General features: G+C 47.2%; 2 protein-coding genes across 4 annotated transcripts in view; one reads left to right on the forward strand and one right to left on the reverse strand.

Annotated features, from left to right (window-relative positions):
* Positions 1-18745, reverse strand: part of LOC148079326 (kinesin-like protein KIF2A) — a 46361-nt gene that overhangs the window by 25650 nt on the left and 1966 nt on the right. Inside the window, exons 6-21 of the mRNA XM_087790841.1 lie at positions 18151-18251; positions 17977-18072; positions 17446-17500; positions 17210-17372; positions 16301-16391; positions 16146-16209; positions 15955-16046; positions 15612-15754; positions 15335-15539; positions 15137-15247; positions 13932-13999; positions 13785-13871; positions 13589-13715; positions 13417-13518; positions 13215-13350; positions 12281-12371 (exon numbers count right to left, since the gene is read on the reverse strand). Coding sequence (XP_087646967.1) covers positions 12286-12371; positions 13215-13350; positions 13417-13518; positions 13589-13715; positions 13785-13871; positions 13932-13999; positions 15137-15247; positions 15335-15539; positions 15612-15754; positions 15955-16046; positions 16146-16209; positions 16301-16391; positions 17210-17372; positions 17446-17500; positions 17977-18072; positions 18151-18251 — 1727 coding nt within the window. The 3' untranslated portion in view covers positions 12281-12285. The remainder of the gene's footprint in view (positions 1-12280; positions 12372-13214; positions 13351-13416; positions 13519-13588; positions 13716-13784; positions 13872-13931; positions 14000-15136; positions 15248-15334; positions 15540-15611; positions 15755-15954; positions 16047-16145; positions 16210-16300; positions 16392-17209; positions 17373-17445; positions 17501-17976; positions 18073-18150; positions 18252-18745) is intronic.
* LOC148079330 (membrane-associated phosphatidylinositol transfer protein 2-like) lies at positions 44-11814 on the forward strand. Of its 3 annotated transcripts, none has more exons than XM_087790832.1 (27): positions 44-120; positions 485-620; positions 675-794; positions 1683-1897; positions 1978-2099; positions 2201-2434; positions 2495-2782; positions 2837-2935; positions 3830-3931; positions 3990-4033; positions 4089-4333; positions 4396-4585; positions 5966-6082; positions 6162-6316; positions 6373-6542; positions 6603-6773; positions 7323-7412; positions 7475-7600; positions 7677-7928; positions 8009-8157; positions 8208-8324; positions 8389-8505; positions 8570-8712; positions 9442-9591; positions 9650-9833; positions 9896-10024; positions 11068-11814. In XM_087790832.1, exons 3-27 carry the CDS (start codon positions 717-719, stop codon positions 11410-11412), a joined length of 4032 nt encoding a protein of 1343 aa, XP_087646958.1. In that variant the 5' UTR covers positions 44-120; positions 485-620; positions 675-716; the 3' UTR covers positions 11413-11814. The 3 variants fall into 3 exon arrangements, with proteins under 3 accessions (XP_087646958.1, XP_087646959.1, XP_087646960.1); XM_087790833.1 differs by having other exon boundaries at positions 6165-6316; XM_087790834.1 differs by lacking the exons at positions 44-120; positions 485-620; positions 675-794; positions 1683-1897; positions 1978-2099 and having other exon boundaries at positions 2345-2430.

Genomic DNA, 18745 nt, shown 5'->3' on the forward strand with positions numbered 1-18745 from the left:
CTCTCTCTCTCTCTCTCTCTCTCCGTGTGTTGTGGAGCATCAGCCCAGTTACCGGAACGGGCCAGACCGAGACGATGGAGCCGCGAGCCAGGCGAGGCTCGTGCAGCAAGAGTCTTGCAGGTGAGTGAAGCAACGTCCGCCTGTTCACCTGATGGTTCCGTCAGTGCGAGCTCGGTTCGGTCCAGAGGCTCCACAACATCACATCAGTGTCGTCATGGTGACGCATGTGTGTGTCAGGGAGAAGCAGGAGGCTGAGATGTTTATAGTGTTGAATTAAACCAGATGAATGTGTGTGTGTGTGTGTGAATGTTTATCATCATCATCACGTGACTCTCCTCACACACTTACACAGCAGGTCACATGACAGATGTCACATATTTTCACATGGGTCGATGGTTCTGGTTCTCATCCGCTGTGGGCGAGACACAGGCTGGCTCAGGAAGTGACATCATCAAGTCACAAGAACGTCTTCTTCTTCTTCCAGGTGGTGACTAATCTGCTGGGATTAAGTGGTCATGTGACCTGCGACTCCAGAGTCCTGCGACGCAAGAAGAGGAAGAAGAAGTCGAGTGTCTCTCGATGTGGCCCGGATGGTTCTGCACCTGAGGGGTGGAGCGGAGGTGGGGGTGAGTCAGTGTGAGTCAGAGTGAGTCTCACTCTTGTTTCCTCTGCAGACCACATGAAGTCCAGAACCTGACCCCGCCCTCACAGGAACCATGCTGATCAAAGAGTATCGCATCCCCATGCCACTGAGCGTGGACGAGTACCGGATCGCTCAGCTCTACATGATCCAGGTGAGCCCGGTTCCCGGTGCCGGTTTTCACCGAAGATAACCGGTCCTGCAGTGTCGTCGTGCATTCTCGTAGAGTCATGTGACCTCAAGTCACGTAATCCGGACCTCGGCATTCTGAGCTGCTGATAATCTGCTCCTTTAATCTGTGCATGGTGCTCACTCTGGAAGAGGAACATCTGGGTGTCAGACATGTTTGAGTCATGCTTCGGCCACGCCTCCTCCAGCTGAGGTTGCTTGAGGATGTCACCATGACAACGGGACATGGAGGTCATCGCCGTTCAGCACCTTCATCTGAACTGAGATGATCTGAGGTTTAAATGCTTCAGAACATTCTTATGTTTCATTTGAACCATTTCTCCTCAAATGTAAAATATAAAATCTATGTAGTATATAAGTCAGATCGGAATATTTAACATTTATAATGTTCTAACTTTGAATTTCTTTACTGACATTTTTAAACATTGAATTTTTTGGTTATATAAACAAATTCAAGTTGAAGTTGAAAGTCAAAATAAATGTTTGATATTGAAAATCCAATAATTCAAAACTATATTTTCTAAAAACAATTATATTCAATTCAGAGTCGTTTAAATTCAATATAAAAATGTTGGTATAGTAGTACCTCCAGACAATACCAATAAACCTCTGAGCTACTTCCTGCAAATCCTGGTTTAGAAAATGTATTTTGTATTATCGGAGTTACATAATTAGTGTTTTGTGAATATTAACTGACTTTTATTTATAAGTCCAGCAGAGCTTCATGTTTGTGTTGCGCCTCCAACATTCCCCAGCCTTCCTCTTTAGTCACATTCTTAACTTGAGACTCCTGAAGTCTGGAAGTCTGCTTGAAAGGAGGTCATCCCTCAAGTCTCGACCTCTGACCCCGCAGAGGAAGAGTCGGGACGAGAGCTGTGGCGAGGGCAGCGGCGTGGAGATCCTGGAGAACAAACCGTACCAGGACGGGCCCGGAGGCTCGGGTCAGTTCACGCACAAGGTGTACCACATCGGCAAACACATCCCGTCCTGGTTCTGCGCCATCCTGCCGCAGGCGGCGCTGCGCGTGGAGGAGGAGTCCTGGAACGCCTACCCGTACACCAGGACCCGGTGAGTCGCCACGGCAACAGTGGACCAACCGCACCCGAGTGTCAGAACATCACGTGACCCTGCTGTCACGTGACCACCAGGTACACTTGTCCGTTCGTGGAGAAGTTCTTCATCGACATCGAGACCCACTACAAACCAGACAGCGGACAACAGGAGGACCTGTTCCACCTGAGTCCTGCTGAGAAGAGACAGAGGACCGTTGGTGAGACACACACACACACACACACACACACACACACACACACACACACACACACACACGAGTCCTGTGAGCTGCTGGTTCTGACCCGGTTTTGCTGTTAGACTCGATCGACATCGTGAAGGAATACATCGCGCCACACGAATATCTGTTAGAAGAAGACCCCAAACTCTACCAGTCCCTCAAGACCAGCAGGGGTCCACTGTCAGAAGATTGGGTCCAGGAGAAAAGCCTGGACCCGGATCAGAACTCGGTCATGTGCGCTTACAAGCTGTGTAAAGTTGAGTTCCGGTACTGGGGAATGCAGTCCAAGATCGAGCGCTTTATCCATGACGTAGGTGAGTCCAGGTCATGAGCAGGACTTCAGAGCAGAACCGCTGATTCTCGTGGTCCCGCAGGTCTGCGTAAGGTCATGGTCCGGGCCCACCGGCAGGCCTGGTGCTGGCAAGACGAGTGGTTCGGTTTGACAATAGAAGATATCCGGCACCTGGAGCTGGAGACGCAGCTGGCTTTGGCCCAGAAGATGTCCCAGTACAGTCCCAGCGAGGAGCCTACGGCGGACCAGAACCACTGTCCGGCGACGGAGGCCGGGGAATCCACAACAGAGCCGGGATCATCCGAGGACCGGCGAGGACTGACCCAGCAGTGGTCCACGTCGTCCTCTAACCACTCGTCCAGAAGAGGAGGTGAGTCCAGTTCTTCCACCGAGTCCTGATCACGAGACCTGACTCTGGTTCCAGCTGGAAGTCCGTCCCGCCAGAGCGTGTCTGAGTGGAGGATCCAGAGCATCGCTCGCGACTCTGACGACAGCACCGACGACGAGTTCTTCGATGCTCAGGGTAACGACTCTGTTCTCATCCATGTTTAGCTGGCATTTAGATTGAGTAACAGTGACTCAGACGGAGTCTCACTGAGTCAATTGAGTTGCAGTGAGTCAGATTAAGTCGCAGTGAGTCAGATTAAGTCGCAGTGAGTCAGATTAAGTCGCAGTGAATCAGATTAAGTCGCAGTGAGTCAGACTGAGTCGCAGTGAGTCAGATTAAGTCGCAGTGAGTCATATTGAGTAACAGTGACACAGATGGAGTCTCACTGAGTCAGACTGAGCCGCAGTGAGTCAGATTAAGTCGCAGTGAGTCAGATTAAGTCGCAGTGAGTCATATTGAGTAACAGTGACACAGATGGAGTCTCACTGAGTCAGATTGAGTCGCAGTGAGTCAGATAAAGTTACAGTGAATCATATTGAATTACAGTGAGTCAAATTTAGACGCAGTGAGTCATATTGAGTAACAGTGACTCAGACTGAGTCACTGAAGTCACGCTGACTTCATCATTGAGTAGCAGTGAGTCAGATTGAGTCGCAGTGACTCTCCATTTAATCAGTAAATCAGATTAAATTACAGTAAATCAGATTAAGTCGCACTGAGTCATATTGAGCTATAGTGAGTCAGTTTCAGTTACAATTTGTTAGATTATGTCGTGATGAAAAAAAAAATGGCAGTAATTCATATTAAGACCCAGTAAATCAGAGTTAGATCAAGTGAGTAAAATTAAGTCAAAGTAAATCACTTTGAGTAACAGTGAGTCTCATTGAATTCCAGTGAGTCACTCATAGCGAGTCACTCATGAGCCGCAGTGACTCTCTATTGAGTCAGTTTAGGTCACAGTGAGTCACGATGAGTCAGATTGTCACAGTGAGTCGCAGTAGCTGAACTCAGTCTCTGGTGGTCTTGCAGATGACCTTGACGAGGAGGACCTCCTGGTCAAAGGGATCAGTAAGTGGAGCTCCAATGACCTGATGGACACCATCCAGAGCACGGACCTGGACGAGCCGGACGGTAATGAAAAAAGGATGCAGTGACTCACAAGCAGAGTCTGATCCGTTTCTTCCAACAGACTCCACAGACCAGGAAGTGATGGTGGACAACAAGGAGTCAGAGGTGAAGGTCAGTCTTTGAAGAGTCAACAAGTCGAACATGTCGTCTCCTCCTCCAGGTGGATGAAGCTCAGACGAGTCCACAGACCTCCAAGGTCCAAGTGCTGGTTCTGGTCCTGCACGGCGGGAACATCCTGGACTCGGGGTCAGGTGACCAGAGCAGCAAACGAGGCGACGTCAACACCCTGACCTCAGCCTTCCAGGCCGTGATGAGGGTTCACTACCCGGCGGCTCTCGGGCGTGTGGTGGTCCGGACGGTCCCGTGTCCGACCGTCTGCACCGACGCCTTCTCGCTGGTCTCCAAGTGAGTCCCGCCGGTGTGAGTCCGCCTCCGCACCTCACTGACGGGTCTGCTCTGGGTTCTAGTCTGAGTCCACACGGACACGACCAGACGCGTCTGTTCAGCTCTCAGGATCACATCCCGCTCGCCGCTCTGCCGCTGCTCGCCACCTCAGCGCCGCAGTACCAGGAGGCTGTGGCCGCCGTCGTCCTGAGAGCCAACCAGGTGTTCCATGACTTCATCAAGTCCTTAGAGGGAGAGACCTTCACCGGACAGGTGAGTCCAGGTGTGTGTTTCTGTGTGTGTCTGTGAGTGTGTGGGACTTTTTGTCTCTATGTGAGCATCTGTATTTGTTTGTGTGTTTGTAGATGTGTGCCTATGTGAGTGTGTCTGACTTGTGTGTCTGTGTTTCCTGGATGTGTGTGTCCATGAATGTGTGTTTGTGTGTCCTGCGTTCATGTGTCAGTGTTCTGACTTGTTTCTGTGTGTCCTTCATGTGTTTGTGTAATTTTGTCTGCGAGTGTGTGTTTGTGTTCTGCAGGTACGTGTTTCTTAGTGTTTGACGTGCGCTCCCTGCAGGTGTCTGTGTGACTTGTGTGTTTTTGTCCTGCAAGTGTGTGTGTGTCACTTGTGTGTTTAACTTGTCTGCCTGCGTGTCCTGCATGTGTGTGTGTGTCTGCAAGTGTGTGTTTGAGTGTCCTGCAGGTGTGTGTGTCTGTGTTTGTAACTTGTGTGTTTGTTTCCTGCAGGTGTGTGTGTCACTTGTGTTTTTGTGTGTTGCAGTTGTGACTTGTGTGTTTGTTTCCTGATGGGGTGTGTGTCACTTGTGTGTTGCAGGTGTGTATGTCACTTGTGTTTTTGTGTGTTGCAGTTGTGTTTGTGACTTGTGTGTCTGTGTCCTGATGGGGTGTGTGTCACTTGTGTGTTGCAGTTGAGTTTGTGACTTTTGTGTGTTTGTGTCCTGATAAGGTGTGTGTCACTTGTGTGTTTGTCACTTGTGTGTTGCAGTTGTGTTTGCGACTTGTGTGTTTGTGTCCTGATAAGGTGTGTGTCACTTGTGTGTGTGTCACTTGTGTGCTGCAGTTGTGTTTGCGACTTGTGTGTTTGTGTCCTGATAAGGTGTGTGTCACTTGTGTGTTGCAGTTGTGTTTGCGACTTGTGTGTTTGTGTCCTGATAAGGTGTGTGTCTCTTGTGTGTGTGTCACTTGTGTGCTGCAGATGTGTTTGCGACTTGTGTGTTTGTGTCCTGATAAGGTGTGTCACTTGTGTGTTGCAGGTGTGTGTGTCACTTCTGTGTTGCAGATGTGTTTGCGACTTGTGAATTGTGTCCTGATTGGTGTGTGTCACTTATGTGTTGCAGATGTGTTTGCGACTTGTGAATTGTGTCCTGATAAGGTGTGTGTCACTTATGTGTTGCAGTTGTGTTTGCGACTTGTGAATTGTGTCCTGATAAGGTGTGTGTCACTTCTGTGTTGCAGATGTGTTTGCGACTTGTGAATTGTGTCCTGATTGGTGTGTGTCACTTATGTGTGTCACTTGTGTGTTGCAGTTGTGTTTGCGACTTGTGTGTTTGTGTCCTGATGAGGTGTGTGTCACTTGCGTGTTTGTGTCGTACAGATGTGTGTGTGACGTACTATATGTGTTGTTGTGTTGCAGGTGTGTGTAGTAGGCGACAGTGTCGGAGGTATCCTGGGCTTCGATGTTCTCTGCAGCAACTCAACAACCTCAGAGAGTGTGAGCAGCAGCAGGAGAGGGAGTAACGTGAGCGTGCAGGTGACTCTCACACACACACACAGATGCACACACACCCCCACACACACACAGACACAAAGACAGAGGTGGTTCTGCTCAGCAGGAACTGGACCTCTCTGGAGTGGGTCTGGACAACAGTCGTCATCTCAGCCGCAGCGACGTGGACGTCCGTCAGTCCGACTACAAACAACTTCCACGTAAACGCAGCAACTCGTCGTACGACACGGTCCAGCAGCACCAGGCCTTCCTGTCCAGGTGAGTCCGGCTGGCGAGCGTCATGGACAGGTGGGTGACATCACTCTGGTCTGCAGCCTCCACGCCGGCGTGCTGCACGGAGAGTCGTGGCGCTCCAGCAGCAGCACGGTGCAGGACGGAGGCTCCGCAGGGAAGCTGGACTTCGAGGTGTCGGACTTCTTCCTGTTCGGGTCTCCTCTGGGTCTGGTCCTGGCTCTGAGAAAGACCGCCGTCCCTTCGCTGGACCGTGAGTTCCAAGAACGTTCCTTGGCAGGATGTGACCTCAGCTGACCTGTGGTCTCCTCAGTGTCAGCACTGCGCCCGGCGTGTCGGCAGCTCTACAACCTCTTCCACCCGGCGGACCCCTCAGCCTCGCGCCTGGAGCCCCTGCTGGATCGCCGCTTCCACCTGCTGCCCCCCTTTAGTGTGCCCCGATACCAGAGCTTCCCTCTGGGAGACGGGCACTCCCCCCTGCTGGGTGAGTTCTGCTCCTCCCTGACACTTTGTCTCCACCTAGTGGAGACGTATAGAAGTATATAGAATTTATATATATATATATATATATATATATAAGTGCTATCACATTATTAAATGGTTGAATTTAACATTCAGCCAAAATGGTGGCAGAATTATACCACCATTTTAAAATTGAAAATATATTGAATTAAAAAAAATATTTTGAGGGAAAAAAAATATAATTCTGAAAATATGACATTTCTTTTAAATGTAAATGTTAAAAATAAATCATTTCTCTTTGTCAAGCCCTGATTGTGAAGAGGTGGGTGGTGGTCTGGATTTTTGAGACCACAGGGTGGTTTTCTACGGGGGTGGAGGGTGGGATCTTTCTTTGTTTTTGTATTCTACCTTTTATTTTATTTATTTTGTGTGTGTGGGTCAATGTCTTAATATCTGAAAATCAATAAAAAGATGTTTAAAAATAAATAAATAAATACATTCAACCTTTTAATGTAGAAATTATTTAATTTATTTATATCAATATTCTGATGGCATTGATACACTTCCATAGAGACGCTGCTCAAAGAGACTCCGGTCCACCAGGCTCTGGACTCAGGCAGCCCCTGGACCACCATCCCGGCGCTGAACTGCCCGACCAACGGTGAGTTCCCCTGCAGAAGCTCCATGACCTCAGGTCAGAGGTGAACTCTTGTTTATCCACAGCTGGAACGACATGCCCCTCCCCCTCCTCGCCGGGACTCCCTCGCTGTGGCCGCCGGGGGAGCGAGGCCAGCACGGCTAGCCTGGCATCCGGGTCCGCCGACACCAAAATGTCCAACAACGCTGCCAGTAAGCCGACCTTTAACCTCACCTTTGCGCAATCAGGTGACCATCGCTGACTTTCGCATGCCCCCCCCCCCACCAGCACACAAACCGGTTCACCAGTCGAGCCTGCTCTCCCACCTGCCGTTGCCCTACTTCGCCACACGCAGCGTGTCGCCCCGGTTGAGTAAGAAGCTGCGGAAGGTCTTCCCGGGACGGTCCGAGTCTCTGAGCTCCGACCCGACCTCCGACCTGACGGGGTTGACCTCCGACCTCACAGACATCACGCCCGACCTCACAGACACTTCATCCAACATCAGTGACTCACCCCGGGTGCTGAGGAACTTGGAACGAGGTACCAGCCCCAGTGGACCGTAGATACTCATGAGGCGCCCCCTAGTGGACTCTCACTGACGCCCTCGCTTGTGTCCTCAGTCGCCTCGCGCTGGTGGGGCAGCAAACGGATGGACTACGCCCTCTACTGTCCTGAAGCCCTCGCCGCGTTTCCCACGGTCGCCCTCCCGCACCTGTTCCACGCCTCCTACTGGGAGTCCACGGACGTCGTCTCCTTCCTGCTGCGACAGGTGGGTCCTCTGTCACTTCCTGTCGCTCCGCCTGACCCGTCTGTCTCCAGGTGATGCGACAGGAGAACTCTGGCGTTCTGGAGCTTGATGGGAGAGAAGTTACGGAGTTCATGCCATCCACGCCTCGAGAGAAGTGGCTCCGCAAACGTACCCACGTGAAGATCCGGGTACTGAGTTATATTCCTCGTCTGTACTGGACAACAGACTCACTCTTCATCCCAACAATGACAGAACGTCGCCGCAAACCACCGCATGATGGACGGCGTGTTCGTGGAGGACGGACCTCAGACGGTGGCGGGTCGCTTCATGTACGGTCCGCTGGACATGGTGGCACTGACCGGTGAAAAGGTATCTTGGTCAGGAGGTGATTGACGTCAGTGCATCTGATGATGCGGTGTGTGTGTGTCCGCAGGTGGACGTCCACATCATGACCCGGCCCCCGTCGGGGGACTGGGTTCACTTCAGCACCGAGCTGACCAGCAGCAGCGGCCGAGTGTCCGTCCTCCTGCCAGAATGCCTCGGCGTGGGCGTGTATCCCGTCAAGATGGTGGTCAGGTACGACCGCTTTAGTCAGGACGGGGGTCACATGACTCAACTGACCAGAAACTGTTTCCTTCAACTGAGAGAAAATTCTAAACTTAGGAAAATGATGTCAAAACATGATCTGGAGCTTATAATCCATGCGTTTGTATCTTCTCGTCTGGACTATTGTAACAGTTTAGTTTCATGTCTAAACAAGAAGGATCTGTCTCGCCTGCAGTTGATACAAAACTCTTCAGCAAGAATTCTGACCCGCTCTAGTAGAAGAACTCACATTTCTCCGATCCTTAAAACTCTTCACTGGCTGCCAGTTTCTTTCAGGATCAATTTAAAAATTCTGGTTCTTACTTTCAGATCTATTCATGGTCAGACCTTCCATCAGTAGATTCTGATCCAGACTTACACCCCAGCTCGGGCTCTGAGGTCTGTGGATTAGAATCTACTGATGGTTCCTGAACACGCTTCAGGACCAGAGGAGAGAAATCCTTCCAGACTGTTGCTCCTAAGCTTTGGAACGATCTCTGTGTTTGATGATCTACTGACTCCTTCAAGAGACATCTTAAGACATTCTTATTTGTTCAGGCTTTTCCCCGATTTTCTGGGACTCTTGTTTGTCTCGTGTCTCGGCCTTTTAAAGTATATATTTTAACTGTGTATTGTTTATGATTGTTTAAGCGCTTTGTGACCCTGGTCTAGAAAGACACTTTACAAAAAACGTTACTTTCCTATGTGTCTTCTCTGCAGGGGAGACCACACGTCCGCTGACGGCTTCCTCACCGTGGTCCCCCGGGAAACCCAGTTTGTGGTCTTCAGCATCGACGGATCGTTCGCGGCCAGCGTTTCCATCATGGGCAGCGACCCGAAGGTCCGGGCCGGCGCCGTGGATGTGGTCCGGTGAGTGAACTGCCAGGCTTGTGGTCCGTTGACGGGAACTGACGACGAGGCTCTGCAGGTTCTGGCAGGACCTCGGCTACATGATCGTGTACGTGACGGGTCGACCCGACATGCAGAAGCAGCGTGTGGTGGCCTGGCTGTCGCAGCACAACTTCCCACACGGCGTCGTCTCCTTCTGCGACGGGCTGGTCCACGACCCGCTCCGGCATAAAGCCAACTTCCTCAAGTCCCTGATCGTGGAGGTGCTGGTAGCTGTCGTCATTGGTTCCGTCTCACCGGTTCTGACCCGTCATGTTCTCCTCAGGCCCACATGAAGATCTTTGCAGCGTACGGCTCCACCAAGGACATCTCCGTATATTCCTCCGTGGGTCTGCCGCCGACCCAGATCTACATCGTTGGACGACCAGGCAAGAGGACCCAGCACCAGTGTCAGGTGAGTGGACTGGGTCAGCCCGATAAGTCCAGCCTGGTGTAGATTGGGTTACAGTTCTGACACACACTCGGTCATCATCTTATTAAACACCATCGCAGTGACATTAGTTCTTTATTATCGTATGATTTTACAAGAAAATCATACGATAATAAAGACTGACTGGAAAACCAGGTCTCAAATCACATCATGGAGCCTGTAATCTGTAATCTGAAATCTGGGCGAACAAGAGGTTGCGAGAGCGGAGTCCATTATGACATAATCAAGTCACGCTTTGTTTATATAAAGAATCCCTTGGAGGTGGAGACTTCTCGGACTGATGATGCATGGAAACAACCTCTATATTTTAACAATCACAGTAGAGTGGGCGTGGTTATGATAAACAAGATTTAATTTCCAGAAAAACAAAGTGTTTTCAGTGGGCGGGGCTAAAGATGATTTTCTAGTGTAAAAATTTAAACGAAAAGAGAGTTTTGTACAAACACACACTGACTCTCATCTTGGTTCTTTCTTGAACAGTACTTCCCATCTTGGTACTTTCTTAAAACACTACTTTCCATCATAGTACTTCCTTAAACACTACTTCCCAACGTATTACTTTGTTAAACAAATTACTTCCCATCATAGTACTTCCTTAAACCCACTACTTCCCATCTTAGTACTTCCTTAAATAAATACTTCCCATCTAAGTACTTCTTTGAAGACACAACTTCCTACAACAATACTTTATCAGTTAAAGATGCTTGTGTTTGATTCTTTGACAAGGGTTTAGTTTTTTGGTTTGTTTTTTTGCACATCAAACACCCCAGTTACAGTGATAACCTTGGTTCTACGAATGTGTGCTCTGCCCTCTAGAGGCTGTTGCTATGTTACTTAGCAAACAGTTGTTTGAAATGAGGAGAGAACAAGTATATTGTATTAGATTTAAGTCATTATTCAAGAGCACATTCTAGATGGAAATTAACTTTTAGATGGAAATGGATCCTGTCCAGGTGTGGAGGACAGGAAGTGACGTGGTCTTCTGGGGTTTTCTTCTTCTCCTGCAGCTGGTGTCGGATGGTTACGCTTCACACTTGACGCAGCTGGAGCTCCTGCACAGGTCGGGAGCGGCCCAGTCCACCGGCACCGTCCTCCGGAAGAGCAGCTTCGGTCTGGCGGCCGTTGGAGGAGAATTCCTGCGCAAGCGCAGCCGCGTCTTCCGGTCCCTGTCGTCCCAGCAACCCTCGTCCCCCGGGCAGCTGGGACGCAGCGAGCGTCTGCTGAGCCAGTGCGAGGCGGAGAAGGACCGCGGGGCGCCTGCGGCCCAGAGGAGCATGAGCCTCGCGTCGGGATGCTGGGGCCGGACGGGCAGCACCAAAGAGGGCAGCGCAGGCCCGCTGGGCCAGAAGTGACGCCTGTGACAGAGATTTGAAGTGTGACCCGACCAGAACCATCTGTAGCACGACCCATGCCTTAATCTCCCTCCATAGACTCTCCTGATCTCAGAACCTGGACCACTTCAGATGCACGGACCTGGGTCCAAATCACCTGCCAAACACAAGAGTCCTGGTTCTGACGGTGCGACTGGACCTCTCCTGTCGTGGACACCAGTGAAGTCATGTGACGTCAGCAGACACACAAAAGCTAAAACCAAATTAATCAAAGACAAACATTTCACAACAATCACACGAGCACAAAAAAACATGTTTCTGGTCACATGACCACGACTATCTGCTGACCTCATCTGGTTCTGACCCAAACGTTTATGTACTGAATGTATGTGATGAAGCTGTGACTCCAGGGCTGAAACTGCATGTGACCAGAACCAGCCGCTCTCAATAAAAGCTGCTGTTCTTCACCCGCCTGTATTTTTGTGTTGGAATGAATCCACACTTTCCAGAGACCAGAACCAGAACCACTCGTCGGACCCGAGAGGGAAACACCCGGTTACACAATCACACCAGAGAAAAGCTGCAAAAACAGTTAGTAGAATTTTATTTTTGTCACCTCTGGAGAGTTTACACTGCAGCGCCCCCTGCAGGCCATTCTTTAGAAAAACAACAAGATATTTGTGCAGTTTTACACAGACACTGGAGATGATACACACACACACGCACACACACACCAGCTGCACAACATGACGCATGTCAGTCATTTAGCTCCAGTGGTGTTGATGACACCCTCAAGAGCACACTCACAATTCTAGCTTCTTGATGTTGTGCAGCTTAAACACACACACTCAGCCACACACACACACAAATGCATACACAGACGCACAACTGAGTCTAAAGTGCTCGCGGCCTTTTTGGGGTGATTTGTTTACTCGCTTGTTCTTCTTCCTGGAGGGCCGAACGAAACGACTTGACTTTGTCTGGAACGACAAGAAGAACGTCAGATTCATACACACTCTCACACACACATATATAAGCACAGATACACACCAACACACACTAACACAGACTCATATTCACCCACACCCACGTATGCACACAGACTTACACTAACATGCAAAGAGACACACAATTACAAACAGACTTTTACACAGACACAAGACACACAAACAAATAAGACAAACACCTATACACACTCACACACACATGCATATACAGACTAAATACACACAGGCACACACTCGCATACAGTCCCACACGAAAAGAAAAATACAGACACGAAAATATACACACAGACATACAGACACAGAATAACACCCACACAAATATATACACACAGACACGCAAATATAAATAAAGACACACACTCATACACACATATACAGACACTCATATACACACACATACACTATATTCACACAAATACACACATATACAGATACTCGTATATACACACACGCATACAATATATTCAAACAAATACACACATATTAAGACACTCATACACACACACAATAAATTAATACAAACAGACATACACAAATACCATATATTCACACATATACAGAAATAGATACTCATATACACACACACACACACATACAATAATTCATACAAACAGACACACACATACAATATATTCACACAGATACACACATATACAGAAATAGACACTCATACACACACACACACGCACACAATAAATTCATACAAAGAGACACACACAAACACAATTATATTCACACAGACGCACACACAATAAATTCATACAAACAGACACACACATACAATATATTCACACAGACGCACAGACAGACACACACCTCTGAGCTCGGTCAGGATGTCGATCTTCTGGTCCAGGATCTGCTCCAGCTGGGTGGCGTAAGACTCCACGTCGTAGTCCACCTCCTCCGTCATCTCCAGCAGAACCTTCTCCTCCTCCAAACACCGGATCGACTCCTGACACGTCACAACAACACTTCTGGTCAGGCGGGGTCCGGGTCAGGCCGCAAAGCGGGTCAGTACCTGGAAGACGGCCCGGTGGTCCTCCAGGACCTGCTCCTCCATCTCCACCAGCTGAGACACGGCTTCATGGAAGCTGAAGAGCTGCGGCGACACCTCCTCCTCCTGCAACACACTTCCCCGTCAGCCGATTGGGTTTGTCCGGGTCGAGGTCAAAGGTCACGCCCACACTCACGTTCTGCTCACACAGCAGCTTCAGGTCGTCCCTCTGCGGAGAACTGCCAACCCCCCACTGGGCCTCCAGAACCTCCAGCTGGGCCTGACCCACTGAAGTCAGCTGGTCCATGGTCAGATCCTTATCCCTGCACACACACACACACACACACACACACTGATGAGACACTCGGGGAACAGGAAGTGACATCACTCACCCGTCATCGTAGGTGGGGGACAGGTCGGAGCGTCCTCCGCTCTGGCAGAAGGGAATGTCGGAGGGACTGATGCCGAACTCTTTGACCCTGAAAACACACGCAGGTGAGTCAGTGACGGTCATGTGACGCGCCGGTCGTCACGCTCACCTGTTGGCGTAACGCAGCGTGTTGAGCGTGTTCTCGCAGGACGCCATCCCCGGAGACACGGTGGCGATCTGCGGACAGACGTGAGCGTGACTAATAGAAGTATATATAGAGTTTCATCAGAATGTTGAAACTTTGAATTTTCTATCTTTTTTAAATCGTTATCATTTATTTTTTATATATTTTTGTATGTTGAATAGTTGAAATCGTTTTTTTTTTTAATATATATATATATTTTTGTATGTTGTAAAGTTGAAATCGTTTTTTTGTTATTTTTTTAAATATATTTTATAGTTGAAATCGTTTTTTTATATATATATATATATATTTTTGTATGTTGAAAAGTTAAACCTTTTTTTTGTTATTTTTTAAATAATATTTTTGTATGTTGAAAAGTTGAAATCATTATTATTTTTTTTATATATATATTTTTTTTTGTATGTTGAAAAGTTTAAATCGTTTTTTTGTTATTTTTTTTATATATTTTTATATATTGAATAGTTGAAATCGTTTTTATATATATATATATATTTTTGTATGTTAAAAAGTTAAAATCGTTTTTTTGTTATTTTTTGTTATATATTTTTGTATGTTGAAAAGTTGAAATCATTATTATTATTTTTTTATATATATATATTTGTATGTTGAAAAGTTGAAATCATTATTATTATTTTTTTATATATATATATTTGTATGTTGAAAAGTTGAAATCATTATTATTTTTTTTTTATATATATACATTTGTATGTTGAAAAGTTAAAATCGTTTTTTTGTTATTTTTTTAAATATATTTTTGTATGTTGAAAAGTTAAAATCGTTTTTTTGTTATTTTTTTAAATATATTTTTGTATGTTGAAAAGTTAAAATCGTTTTTTTGTTATTTTTTTTATATATATTTTAAATTAAAAAAAAAAGTCTTCTTTCATTTTAGATCTAAGATCGTATTTCTTTTCATAGAAACTTTTACAGTTAATTCAATGTATATTTATTTGATAATTTAATTTTAAAATTTGAACAAACAATTTTTTACACACAAAGTTTCCAATTGTAATACGAATATTTGAAAAATAATTTTTCACATTTCTATCAAAACAAATTCAATTTTTCGATTTGAAAAACATGAAATACTTCTAAGCGTAGAAATGTTTTAAAAAAACAAGTTGAAGGTTAAAAACACTTTAATAAATCAATAACCAACAGAGACTCACCATGCAGGTGCGCGAGTTCTCTCCGATGAACGAGTCTCTCAACACCTGGGTCAGTTTACTGGCTCTGAACGGAGTGTGAGGTTTGTTCCGACCCAGAGCCCGGATGCACTCCTGCACACACACACACACGCACACACACACACACACACACAAGGTCACACACTCACCCCAGACGAGTGTGTCTAGAAGTGTGTGTACCTTCAGGGCCAGCAGGCTCTTGTTGATCTCGGCGCCCTCCAGCCGGGTCTGCCGGTCGGCGCTGGACGTGTCGGCTCCTCGCTCGTTTCCCGCCAAGTCGATGAGCGAGAACTTCCCGTGCATCTTCCCTCGCCGCCGCAGGATGATCTGGAAGACGGCGTGACTGCGGGACGAGTGAGCGTTGGCCGACGTCTGGCCGGACGTCCTGAGAGAGAGAGACGATGGGCGACGTCAACGAAAACATTTTTGTCGACATCACTTCCTGTCGGCGGCGTACCTGCAGCTGTTGCCCATCTCGATGAGCTTGAGGACGTCCTCCGTGACCTTGACCTCTCGCTCCTGCAGACCCACCACCTGCACCTGCTGCTTCCCGTCCTCCAGCACTCGCAGCTTCGCTTTCCTGTTCAGCAGGTCGAACACCTGCAGACACAAGTCGACTCACTCTCAAGTCATGTCGAGTCATGTTAAGACACGTCGAGTCATGTTGAGATCCGTCGAGTCATGCCGAGCCTTGTCAAGTCATGTTGAGACACGTCCAGTCAAGACTTATAATGTATTTTCAATGACGAAGACTGACATTGACGTGGATAGGAGACGAGTCACATGACGCTCAGACTCACCTTGCCGCTGTAAATCTCGAAGAATGTGGCGAAAACCTGCAGGTCTAACTTCTTGTAACAGGGTTTCTTCAGCATGAGGAAGACGTCTCTGGCTGTGAGGAGGAAGCAGAAGAGGAAGAGGAAGAGGATGATGATGATGATGATGATGTATGAACTGACAACAAGAGTCTGTAGTTCAAATCCCAGGTTACCAGACAGAGCGTAGATCCCTTTGGAGCAGTCCTGGTTCTTCCCCGAGAAGTCTCCGCCCATAGTCTGAAGAACATTACAGTCACCAAGAGAAGACTTGTGAGTCACGAGTCAGAGAGACGAGTCAGAGAGACGAGTCAGACAGACTCTCACTCACATGAGTCTTTCCACTTCCTGTCTGTCCGTAGGCGAAGCACGTGGCCATCCCTCGTTCAAAGATGGTTTCCACCAGCGGCTGTGCAGTGAACCTGTGACATCATCACCGTCATCTTCATCATCACCGTCATCTTCATCATCATCATCATCATCTTCATCATCATCACCATCTTCATCCTCATCATCTTCATCCTCATCATCATCACCGTCATCATCATCATCGTCATCATCACCATCATCATCATCACCATCATCATCATCACCTTCATCACCACCATCATCATCATCATCATCTTCATCATCATCATCTTCACCATCATCTTCTTCATCATCTTCATCATCACCATCACCTTCATCATCATCATCTTCATCATCACCATCATCACATCACCATCTTCATCATCACCATCATCATCATCACCTTCATCACCACCATCATCATCATCATCATCACCATCTTCATCATCATCATCACCATCTTCATCATCACCATCATCACCATCATCACCATCTTCATCATCACCATCATCATCATCACCATCTTCATCATCACCATCACCATCACCACCATCTTTATCTTCATCATCAACATCATCACCTTCATCTTCATCATCTTCAACATCTTCATCTTCATCATCATCATCATCACCATCACCACCATCTTCATCATCATCAACATAACCATCAGCACCATTTTCATCTTCATCACCATCACCATCTTCAAAATCACCATCATCATCACCACCATTATCACCATCACCACCATCTTCATCTTCATCATCACCATCATCAACATCATCATCATCACCATCACCACCATCTTCATCTTCCTCTTCACCTTCATCATCATCATCACCATCATCACCATCAGTCACACAGGCTCACTGACGGAGCGGGCCGGGCTCAGTACCTGTACACCATCTCGTTGGTGGAGTTCTCGTCGAAGGCGTAGTCGAAGCGGAAGGTCTGGTTCTCCAGGTACCGGGTCAGGTCCACCTTCTGTTTGGGCTCGTGCACCATCACCACGTCCCTGCTGGGGATGGTGATCACGTCCAGGTCCTTCACCGACACTTCTGCACCGGTTCACACACGTCAGTGACTCCAAACACACACATCGAGTCCAGGACCAGAACCAGGACCACCAACCTTTCTTGTTGAGAGGACGAGCACGAACACACACACAGATCCTGTGTTCCTCGATCTGTAACACACATGGAGCTGAGTGAGACACACACACACAAACACTCATACACCACTAAAACACAATCACACACAATAACAAAATAATACATTCATACCCAGGCACACAAACATAAAGACACACTGAACCACACAACCTTACACACTTACACAAATATAGACACACAAAAATACAAAGATACAGACGCACCTACACAAACACACCCACATAAGACACACAGATTCACACATATGTACATATACACTTACATGGACACATAAAGTCACATAGATACACAAACATACACACTTAAACAGACACACACACACACACACACACAAACACACACAGAGCTACATATACAGACACACAGAGTCACACAAACACACACACACATAAAGACACACAGAGTCACACACAGAGCTACATATACAGACACACAGAGTCACACAAACGCACACACACACATAAAGACACACAGTCTCAGGGGCACTCACAATATCGTTGCTGGTCAGGGGTCTGTAGTCCAGACTGGACCTAAAGTCTCGGATCATACACATGATCTCATAGTTTGGCAAATGCACGTCGACTTCCTGGAACAAACAAGCCACAAGTTGAATGTTTGCTTACATGATTGTGTGTGTACATGATTGTGTGTGTGTGCGACTGACTTGTGCTCGTTTCTCTCTCAGCTCTTGTTGCTGCAGTCGTCTCTTCTCTCTCTTCTCCTGCAGTTTCTCCACCTCTTTGACACAGTTGGACTTCCTCCTGGCTGTACACAAACAACACAAATGTAGACACACACTACACACCTGTAGGTATGCATAACACTGTAAATACACAATAAACATCTGTAGATGTATACAACACATCTGTAGATACACACAACACACACATCTGTAGATACACACAACACACATCTGTAGATACACACAAAACCCACGCATCTGTAGATAAACACAACACATCTGTATACAAACAAAGCAATTCTCTAGACACACGCTACACGTCTGTGTACAAACACAACACATTAAAGACACACACAATAGATCTGTAGACAGACACTACATGTCTGTGTATAAACACAACACATTAAAGACACACACAATAGATCTGTAGACAGACACTACATGTCTGTGTATAAACACAACACATTAAAGACACACACAATAGATCTGTAGACAGACACTACATGTCTGTGTATAAACACAACACATTCAAGACACACACAATAGATCTTTAGACACAGACTACACATCTGTAGTC

Source organism: Callionymus lyra, chromosome 5, assembly GCF_982586985.1.
Source record: "Callionymus lyra chromosome 5, fCalLyr1.hap1.1, whole genome shotgun sequence".
Classification (NCBI taxonomy): domain Eukaryota; kingdom Metazoa; phylum Chordata; class Actinopteri; order Syngnathiformes; family Callionymidae; genus Callionymus; species Callionymus lyra.